The sequence below is a fragment of the Lactuca sativa genome, chromosome 9, assembly GCF_002870075.4.
Source record: "Lactuca sativa cultivar Salinas chromosome 9, Lsat_Salinas_v11, whole genome shotgun sequence".
Taxonomy (NCBI): Eukaryota; Viridiplantae; Streptophyta; class Magnoliopsida; order Asterales; family Asteraceae; genus Lactuca; species Lactuca sativa.
The window spans coordinates 45,481,471-45,493,117 of NC_056631.2; the positions used below are offsets into that span (position 1 = coordinate 45,481,471).

Sequence of the window (11,647 nt, forward strand, 5' to 3'; positions counted from 1 at the left end):
AACCAAATCGATGAAACTGAATTCAAAATGTAAACTAAAATTCGATCTCAAACTGAAATCAAACTCAAATTCGAATTTGAAAATAAAAATCAAACCTAAAACTAAAATAACACTGATAATCAAACTCGAAATCAAATGTAATCGATGATATACATTTGGTTTGGGGAACTGAAAAGAGAAAAGGGACAATTGAAAATGGCGGCGTTCGAGAGCATGTTCCACCTCCGCCTTCTCCGACGAACGTCATCAACATTCATTAAAGGAAGAACGTGATGGTAAGACTACCACGCTGGAGGCCAATGGCCGGGGCTACGTATGTTGGGGTGAGGATGGTGGCGGGGTCGGTGATTGATGAAGGGAAGAGGACAGGTAATGTTGGTAGAGAAAATGTGTGAGAGGAAATCAAGGAAGTGGGAACGATTAGATTAGGTTTAGAATTTTTTTTATTTTTTATTTTATATAATAATAAATCAGAAAAATAAAAGAAAAAAAAACAATAAGGGTAATATAGTCATTTTAGGTCTATCAGGGACCCATCGCGCAATAAAAATACTTTTTAAGGACCGTCCGATTTTAAAAAATAATATAAGGTCCAAGGGTGCATATTACTCCAAACCACAGGGACCATTCATGTAATTTACTCTTTTTACTAATGTTTCAACATTATGGTATTTTTATTATGACAAAACTGCAAATTTGGTCATTGTGGTTTGCAAAAACTTTTGGATGGTGTCCAAAAAGTTTTTAGTTTGCACCGAAGGTCCAAAATCAAGGTTTTTCTATATTTTTTATCCTAAAAAACTTGAAAAGACGGTTATACCCTTTTACTTTCTTTTTTGTATTTTTTATAAATTTCCAAATACTAATTATTTTAAAAATAAAAAGAAAATAATCTCTCTCTCTCTCTCTCTCTCTCTCTCTCTCTCTTCAAAACCCAGTTTCACCCTTCTTCCTTTCTCACCCATCAGTCCTCTCCCCCCCCCCCCCCCATCTAGTCGAGCACCATGTTCACATATTAGATGGAAGAAAAGGAAACCCATCAAGCAACACAACAACCATCATTGTCAAAAAAATAAACCCAAACATCTTTGTCGAGCTCCACCATCCACGAGATCAAAGCGCCGAAAAAAAATAGATCGGTGGTCTAAGTGCTACCAAGATCTTCATCGTTAGATACACCGAAAAATCCAAGTTTCAAGCCCCGTTTTTGTGTTGTGGTTTTGATCTTAAAGGTTAATCTCCATATTCACATGCATCGGTGGTTTTTTATTTTGGTGGTTAGAAAAATCGACGTGGCCGCCATCTAATTCCGGTACTCCGCCATTACAACCATCAGCGATCTCCACCGTTGCAACTAACAGCGACCACTACCGCTGCAATCTCGTATGAGTTTTCTAACCTGCAAAACAACCCATATATGATGGGTAGAAATCAAAAGTCTAGAATCGATCCTCACAACATGCTTTCAGGCTGGAATCCACAGGAGGAGGCTGATCAAATTTGGGGGTTAAAGAGTCTTATAGTGATCGACATTAAAGGGAATTTGGTTACTGGAAGCTTATCCATGATCAATTTCTCCAATTTAAAGAAGTTGCAGGTTCTTTGACTGTAAGATTCTTTTGACAAACAATTTGTTGTCAGTTTTTGGATTTTGATTTGGGTTTCATTGTATGTTTATGGGACAAGTGGTGGGGTTCCATCAGCAGGAGGGTGGATCAAAGTGAAGGTTATGTCGATGGAGTTGTGGAAGATTTTTAAAGATGAACAGGAATGAATCTGCGCTAGGTTAGCTTAGGAGGGAGGGAGAGAGAGAGAGAGAGAGAGAGAGAGAGAGAGAGAGAGAGTGAGTGTTGGGTAAGATTTTATTTTTTTATTTTTTTAATTATTTAAATACCAAAATAAATAAAAAAAAATAGAAAAAAGAAATGAAAAAGGGTAAAATCGACTTTTCAAATTTTTTTTGGACCAAAAACAATGAAAAACCTTGATTTTGGACCTTTCGGTCTAAGCTGGAAACTTTTTGAACCTCATCCAAAGGTTTTTTGCAAACCACAATGACCAAATTTGCAGTTTTTTTAAAAAAAATGTTTTTCTTTACGGTCTGAAGGCCGGAACACAAACAATCAAACGATCAAAGAAAGATTGTTATTACAGATTGTTGCGTTTTTATTTAAACATGTTTTTCTTTACGATTTTGAGTACCATTATTTTTCTTGAATCCATTATATGTTTTTTAGGGTGTATTCTAGTTTAATTGATAAGAAACAATTAGGAAATCCTAATTTTTGCTATGGTTAGCCGAAGAACAATCGTCAGAGGTGTGTGGATGAAGAACACAGATTCGCAGAGAACCTTTCTGCGGATCCACAGAAGCCTCTGCGGAATTGCATTTTTTTTTAAATATTTTTTTACGATTTCTTTTGTCTTTTTCCCCTGTCACTTTATTTTTTCATTGTTGTTCACAATCCTTGAAGCTATAAGGCTTCGACAGAGAAGGTCTCTGCAGAAGTCATGGTCATTTTACAAATCTTAGTTTTTCATGATCAAATTCTTCATACACGGGTTTATATAAACGTTTAATTAATCTCAATATAAATAAATAGTTTAGATAACATTACGAATGAATAGTGAGATTGATAGCCGGTAATGCAACTAAAAAAGACACAAAGACATACGATGGCACATGCCAAAGTGTTCATATGCTGCACCCACCATTTCTAGGCTGGACTCCAAATATAAAAAACACGTATTACTACTTTTCTATATGTTATTAGCGTTAGAGTTAAAAAAAAAAAAAGATAAATTGAAAATACTTTATAATCTTATAGATTGATGATATCATATTCCTTATTAACTACATAATTTAACAAATTTACTATTTTGTATGAAATTTACATAATTGAACAACATGTTAACGAGAAAAACAATAACATATTCTGAAGAGGACATAATACAAAAGTCCAAACTAAAAGCTTGAAAACTTCAACCAAATGAGGTTTTATGGCTTTATACTATATCTTATTTCCAAAATAAGTCCTCCTATTATCAGTTATTTACACACTAACTCCCCAAAATCATAATTTTGTGGAAGATTAACAAAAAATCAAAACTATTTTAATGAATTCAGGGTTATTACTACCTTATAACAAACCTATGTTCAATATAAAAAATCATATAATTATGTATACAGTAAAAACGCATGGTAAAAAAGTTAATTTATAACATGACTTTTGCTTATCTTCGTTTTAGATGCATTGATTTTCAAAGATACCATCTTACATATATAATAAATAGGTTATCATCTAGAAGTGGATGGAGCCATACTATTATAACTTTTATGAATGTGACATATGCTTTATTTCCAAGCGTAAAATAACTTTCTTCTCCTATTTGGTAATCTGGCCCTTTGCTCCAAATACATATAGGATGCTTGGTTTGGCATGAATTCGGTGTGTATTTCTAACATAAGTTGGATATATAAAATAGTAAAATATTTACAATAGAACAAAATTATGCCATGCGTAAGGATTGGTAATAACTATTGAGAAGTGGTGGATATAAGATGATGGATATTGTTTATGATTTTATGAACTTTTAATATGCATATGGAGTTATAAGTATAAATTGATATTATACTAAATGAAGATTAGGTAATAAATGTTTGACGTCCAAAGTCAAAGGATCGCAGGTGATGAACCCATGATAGAATGCCTATGCCTGCCTGCATGTTGAGTAGATACAGAGGCTTTAATAAGTATAAACAAAGAGAAACTAATAGTATTGTTTTACATATTTAGTTTATTCAAATAAACATGTATATATCAAGAAATTCTTCAGGACATGATCTAATAGATACAGGCGAGAATTTGATGTGCCCTACTGCCCTAGGTTACTGGAAGAAGAAGTGAAACGAGAAAAAGGACTACGAAAGTAAATCGAGTCGTAGAACACACGCCAACATAACCTAAACTCAGCAAAACCGTAAACAGAGCTGCAATTGAGTAAGATCGTCTTCGTGATGAAAGTGAAGCTTAGTTGAATGAATTCGAATCAAATTGCCAAAAACAAGGATTAAAGATTCCAAGTTCATCAGAGATTGAGCGAGTTTGACCTTTAAGAGTGGATATCTTTGGATCTGGATTCGGATCCGAATTGATTGACCCACTTTTGTTTCCAAAAAACGAAGCAAGAAAAAAAAAAGTTCCATTGTCGGGAATCGAACCTGGGTTTAGGTAAAAACCAGATGTCCTAACGGCTGGACGACTATGGAATTGTCAAAGGGTTAATACCTTAAGCCATTATTTATACACCATCATCTCGATTTAACCCCAACTTTATTTTTTGTTCTTCATTTGCCATTATATTTTAGAAAACGTTTCATTTTCAGGTCATTGACCGGTCACCAACAGGTCATGATGATGTGTCGGTTTGCATTTTCCTTAGTTTGCATTTAACCCCAACATTTACGTATAAGTTTGCATTTAGCCCCATTATTTTTTTTGTTCCCCATTTGCCATTGTTTTTTAGAAAAGCTTTCATTTTAGCCCTTGGCTAGTTATTAATAGGTATTTTCATTTATTTGGTTTCTCAACAAATATGTCATTAGAAATATTTGGTTTCTTAACAAATATGTCATTATAAATAATCAGTTATTTTTTTGGATGAGTTACAAACGAATTAACAAACTCATATTAGCATGTCATAATGTTTATTAGATGTCACAGACTCAAGACGTACACTAGATCTTTTTTCTTCATTTTGAAATACATGTTTACATTAAATTCAATACAACAAACATTGATAATACAAAAAAAAAAAAAAAAAAAAAAAAAAAAAAAAAAATCATTAACTTACCATCTAACACGCCTCGTCCCTTAAAGAGAAGGCACATTTTTTACTCTTTAAAAATATATGGTTTCTTAACAAGTATGTCGGTAAACATAACCAATTGTTTTTAGATGAATTACAAATGAATTAACAATTTTGATTAGCTTAAATATTAGCATGTCATATTGTTTATTAGATGTTACAGACTCAAGACTTACACTATAAATTTTTCCTTCATTTTAAAATACATGTGTAGATTAAATAGAACAAACTTTGATAATACAAAAAAAAGTTATTGGCTTACTAGGTAACACACCTCACCCTCAAGGAGAAGTCGTAGTTTCAACTCTTATGTTTTAAAATATTTATTCGTGACTGACCAATGGCTAAAACGAAATTTTGTCTAAAAAACAATGGCAAATGGGGAACAAAAAATATTGGGGTTAAACGCAAACTTATACATAAATGTTGGGGCTAAATACAAACAGAAAAAAATGCAAAAACCGACACGTCATTATTACCTATTGATGACCGGTCAAGGGTCCGAAAATGAAACGTTTTCTAAAATATAATGGCAAATGAAAAACAAAAAATAAATTTGAGATTAAATCGAAACAAGGATGTATAAATAATGGTTTTTAAGGTATTAACTCATTGTTAAACTAGTATTACTTATAGACATAGCTAACATGAATGACACGTCAAAAAAAGATAAATAAAAAACAAGAAATATAAATTGAAAAATGATTTCAGATAAATTCATTTGAAGAGTAAAAGATGCAAATCTTGCAAGAAAACACAAAAAAGTGATTATATTTTCATATTTTCCCTTAACAAATACACAAAACGTATTTACAATGTTATCAATATACTTGTGCCTTCCGGTTCCAAGTAAACTGTTAATTATATATTATCTTCATCGTATGTTAATAGTCTATGTTTCCTTTTTGTTTGTTCCAAAATAATAATCTACTAATAATAAATACATCACTTGCCATAATACCATTCATTATTAGTTAAATTACCATAAAATTAAATATAATTACCATGAAATTAAATGCAACAAAAAAATAAAAGTGTCATTTCATTTAATAAAGTTAATGATAATTAATATTTTCTTAATCTTTATGTTTTTTGTCGGTGAACAATTATTTTGGGACAGAATGAGTAATTTATATTCGTAATTCTATTCAATTGGATACATAATCATATTTTCCATTTCTTCTCACCATATATAAACAACTTTGATGAAACAAACAAAATGTATAAATGAACAAATAGAACATGAATTAAAGAAACCGTGAATTCCAAGTACAGCCAAACACATTCAGAGACAACATAACATCAAGTCAATAATTTGAAGAATAAAAATAAAAAATGCTCTCAATTTACACAAGAATAGGGTAAATAAAATAAAATAATAATAAGACCTCACACTCAAACTCTTAATGGGGGTGTATGTAAGTAACTAAGCACCATTGCCATTTTTCCATGGCTTGAGCACACCAACAACAACTACTGCAATAATAACGAGTAAAATCAAAATAGCAATGCACATCCACTTCCTTGAATTCTTTTGTAGACTCTTTGCTTTGTAAAGGGCTTTGTTCCCATCTTGCACATGGTCTACTGCACTTGACACCTATTTACCATCAAATATCACAAACAAAACACCAAAAGGTCAAAATAGTCTTTTCACCTCCACCCCAAAGTTCTATACCATTCAAGTTGATGTTGAACAACAATAATCAACGGTGTCTGACTTTTGATGTGTACTATTACTATCTATCATATGTCAATTCATGTTTGTTCAATTGTTTGTTGGAAGGGCAAAATGGTCAATTACCTGTGTCTCTATATTGTCTAGCATTTCCCCTTGAGCATCCACCAATACAGCCATATCCATAAATATCTGTGCATCAAAGTCAACATTTGTTTATGTAAGTTTTTAGGTCGGACACAATTCTTAATAAGACTAGAACTAGAATGATATTCTCTAGAAAAGTTATTTTTATTATCATAATTTTAAGCATGTCAGTGGTTGGGGGGTAGTGAGGTCATTTGCGCTTCGTAGACAGCTGTAGAATGATTGTAAAATCATGGAACAGTTCAACATGTCACTAGTTGTACAATGATTAGAAAATCATGGAGCTTCACACCTTTTATCTTCTTATCAATTGCCTCATATTTGATTTAACAAATTAGCTGTATGTATATTTATATATAAAAAATAAAATATAAAATATAAATTTGCACCTGTTGCAAGTCAAGAAGCTTCTTTTCTAATTCTCTTACTGCATCATGGCGTTCTTGGATCTCTGCAAGGGTGTCAAGTACCTACAAAATACAAATAAAACATAATCCATCAAATACACAAAAAAAAAATTATCATTTATGTTTTTTATAATTATAATTATTATTTCTAACCTGTCCTCGCCCTTGTTCCCGAATTGCTTTCTGAAAAATTTGTTCACTGTCTCCTGTCTCTATGAGTTGATCGATTGTCTGTAGAAAGTTATAAAAAATATATAAAAAAAATATTGGCTTGAAAATTATATATAAAAAAAAAAAGTGTCACCTCTTCATCTGCCCTGGTTCCCGTTACTGAAAATAGTCATAAAAAAATAATAATAATAAGTTGGATAAATTAACTTAAAACGCATTAAGTTTCCAAGTATATGATGTTTAAGTTAAATGTAGAACCTGTATACACACGCCTCTCAACCACCTCACGATGTTCTTGATGAATATTTTCCCTTAGACCCTAAAATGTAAAAACATTAAATCATTTGATTAAACATATAATGATATAAAAGAATGAAATCTAGGGAATATGGATGCAATACCTGAAATTCAGACATTTTGTCTTTAAACTTTTTCTTCAAAGAACTGCAAACAAAGATCATTGTAAAACTAAATATGTAATCTTTTTTTTATTTATTAAAATTAGGGTGGAGAGTAAGAACTAAGAACTTACAGTGTAGTTGCTGTTCTTGACCGGTCAACTCCGGTTCCTTTTCCACATCCAGGCTTTTGTCTGTTGGCCAAGTTCTAGTAAATAACAAAAAGGATGAATTATTGAATTATATATTAACAAAAAGTAAGAATTATAAAATAAATAATAACAAAAAGTTGTTTGTAAAAATTAAACTAACCTCTTTGTCAAGTTCCTCAATTTTTGATTTAATAAACCTGGCAATCTTTCCAACTTCATCCACATCTTTCTCCATACGTTGCTTGATTGCTGTAAAAAAACATAAATTTAATTAAAATTTGTATCAATAATTGAAAAGATTGATATCTTGTTTACATTAGCAAATGGCCATGAACTCATAATTCATATAGAAAGAGGAACAACCTTTCATAGCAGCAGCCTTGGTTACAGCCTTGGATTCCTCATGAGCATCTTGTAGTGTTTTGAGTAATTTATTCAGCTTTTCATATTGTTTTTCGATGGATTGAACCTAGAAAAAACAAGTATACAATAAGTTTTATGATTTACACAAGGAAATTAGACATGTAGAAATAAAAGGATATAAGTATATAACACACCTTCTTGAAAAAATCATTCAACCCTAACTCTGCAGAATTCGAGTTATTTTGTGTTCCCATTTCAAGATCACCATGGCCATAATCTTGACCCCGAGGATTCTCAAATGATTCCTAAAAGACATTATTGGATAAGTATGTTTCAACATTTTAATAGAAAAGGACAGGTGTTATAAGTATAAATTGATATATACTAAATGAAGATTAGGTAATAAAGGTTTGACATCCAAAGTCAAAGGATCGCAGGTGAAAGAAAACGAAGAAATTAAGCTCAAAGATCCATTTGTAGTTCATATGCCTAATATTACCTAAAAGTAGCTGATACAAGTTTGAAAAATAGCTTTTTTTTTGTCCTTTTTGTTTAGAATCAGAGGTATAGGTTCAAATTTTCAATCGGACAAATTGATTACAGAGTTGATGTGACTAGAGCGCATAAATGAATTCATAGATTCCAGTTGATTACAAGCTTAAACACCAACATTCATCACCGATAAATATGAAACTGGAAACAAGATCTAAAAATTAATCTAAGACTTGAAGAAGGTACTGAGAATTTCGATAGCTGTGAGCAATGCAGCTTTTGTAGCTCAAAAATTCGAATTTCCCATCACCAAGAAATAAAAAGGGATAGAATTTCTGAAGAGAAACTTACAGATAAAAGATCGTTCATGGTGAGTCGCAGCTAGATCTTCTTCTCAAGACGAGGGATTTTTTGCATGAAACAATCAACTTCGAACAGATACTAGGGTTTCAAGTTTCGACTCCTATTGAAACAGATTGAGCAATTTTTAAACAGGAAACACATAAACATAACAATCAAATCAGCAGAAATACGACACACAATTGAGCAATTTTTAAACAGGAAACACATAAACATAACGGTATCAAGCAAATCCAAACACATAAAAAGGATCTAACTTCGAACAGATACTAGGGTTTCAAGTTTCGACTCTTTTTGAAACAGATTTGACTCAACCAAAGAAATAAAGTTTAAAAAAAAAGTGCATGAAACAATCAGATCTATGAAGTTTAACCAAAAGGGGGAAAAAGTTAGCTGAAATAAAGGGGAAAAAATTTCGAGTTCAATTAGCAGTGAAGAACAAGTAATTTGGGAAATGATTGCCTGAAAAAGATGTAGATTTGAAGTTGCGACGAGATGTTGAAATCAATGCAGTAGCGCTTAAGCCATAGATTGAAGAAACATCAATTGATTCTTGAAGTAAGAGAGACGAATGTGTGTTCATCAGAACGTGGTTGATGTAATAGCAGAGCATACGGTGGCAGATTGTGTAAAATTGCAAAAACAATCCTCCAAGTTATAGCCAATTTTAAAATACGTATTTTTATCAGATAAAATACTAAAAACGTAAGTAATTAGTTCAAAAACTTCCTTTAGTGTATCTCTTATTTTTTGCCACTTTATGTAATATAATATAAAATACTGGAAAATCTACTCTGATAAATGAAAGTTTTCATACTCTCATGGTAAGATGTCATTTTGTCATAATTTTCAATGTTTTAAAAACCAGTTTGAACCGGTCGGTCGAACCGGTTGGACCGGGAACCGGGAGAGGGAGCGGTTCAACTATCACCGGTTTTACATTGATTTCTGAACCGGATTGAACCGTCCGGTGTTTAGAAAAACCCGGTTGAACCGGTTAAACCTAATAAAACCACATGAAAAAAAAAAAACCATTTACATAATAAATTTTGGTGATTTTTTTCAAATCTATTTAGTTTTTTTTAAATAAAAATATATGATAAATTTTATAAATTTTTTTTTATGTGTTTGCATTCATCTAAAATTATATTTTGTTTCGGTATTATACTTTATTTTCTTTTTGACATATATGGATTGATATAAAATACTAAAACTTATGGTTATATGTTATTTTAATGTATTTATATTCATCTACAACTTATTTTTATATGTATTTTTAATGTTTAAACTTGTAAACATCAAATTCATAATTTATATATGTAGGTATGTGTAGGAAAATAGAAAAAAACATGAAAAATATAGAAACCGGTTCACCCAACGGTCGAACCGGTTAAACCGGTTGAACCGGGAACCGGTCACCATACCAGTTCAACTAAAAAACCGGTTTTTAAAACATTGATAATTTTAAGATATTTATTTTTCAGTTGTTATTTACTTCATTTATCATTATGGAATATATATGATTGATTTAGTTTCTATAAATTAAACATACCATAATAACTATATTAATTTTAAATTTCAAATTTCAAACATCAATTTTAATTTTAAATAAATTTACAATTGAAACCTTCGTATTTAAAATTTTGTTATAATTAACATATTTAATACTCTGACAAGTAAACACATAATTTTAATTTTATTTTTTTATTTTTTTTAATTTATACTTATTTCAAATTTCAAATTCAAATAAACTTTATGTTTAATCATTTGTATTTAACATTTTGTATTAATCAACCTGTATATTATATAGGTATCACAACTAGTGTTATATAAAATGATAAAACTTGCTGAATCGGAACAATTAAATAATTATTTTTTGATTTAAAAATATATTAATATCTTGATAAAGTAATTAAATATGTTTTTTTTGTAATTTAACCCAAAAGAATCAAGATCATTTTCTCAATGTTAATATTTGTACTTTCATTTGTGAAAATTATAAACGACAAAAACCATTATTCGTCTTTGCTGGGGAAAGATAAACGGTAAAAACATGTTGAGCAAAACACAAAAACTCGGTATGCAGGGCACTCAGACTGATGTTTGTCGAGCCATATCAGCATGTCGTACCCGTATGTATGCAGGGCACTCAGACTGATGAAACACATCAGCGTGTCCGACCCACTCATAACCCATTTTTTGAAGGTATCACTTGAGATTTCAAATCTATCCAGTTGTTTCGACACACACACTTTCTCTCTCATTGTTGCTTTTCTCACTTCTTTGAATAAAACCTAAACCCAATTTGAATCCCCAAAAAAGGTTAAAGATATAGCCAAAAATCCCTCGTCTTGAGAAGAAGATCTAGCTTCGTCGAATTTGTTAAGCTTCGCATCATCCCCATGTTAAGCTTTACTCATCTTTGTTGAGAAAAGATAAACGACAAAAACATGTTGAGCAAAACACAAAAGCTCGGTATGTCGGACACTCTGGTGTTTGTTGAATCATATCAGCATGCCGTATCAGTATGACCGAAACACATCAGCATTTTTGGGCCACACATAACCCATTTTTTTAAGGTATGACTTGGGATTTCAAATCCAATAAAAT

At 31.2% G+C, this 11,647-nt stretch overlaps 1 protein-coding gene across 1 annotated transcript; it reads right to left on the reverse strand.

Moving 5' to 3' along the window:
* Positions 1-6,093: 6,093 nt before the first annotated feature.
* On the reverse strand, positions 6,094-9,666 carry LOC111876121 (syntaxin-132). The gene is made up of 13 exons (XM_023872655.3): positions 9,500-9,666; positions 9,029-9,140; positions 8,380-8,490; positions 8,186-8,291; positions 7,983-8,071; positions 7,805-7,878; positions 7,674-7,716; positions 7,531-7,591; positions 7,406-7,431; positions 7,255-7,332; positions 7,084-7,164; positions 6,674-6,739; positions 6,094-6,469 (listed from the first exon to the last, which is right to left on the reverse strand). Exons 2-13 carry the CDS (start codon positions 9,044-9,046, stop codon positions 6,296-6,298), a joined length of 927 nt encoding a protein of 308 aa, XP_023728423.1. The 5' UTR covers positions 9,047-9,140; positions 9,500-9,666; the 3' UTR covers positions 6,094-6,295.
* Positions 9,667-11,647: the final 1,981 nt, after the last annotated feature.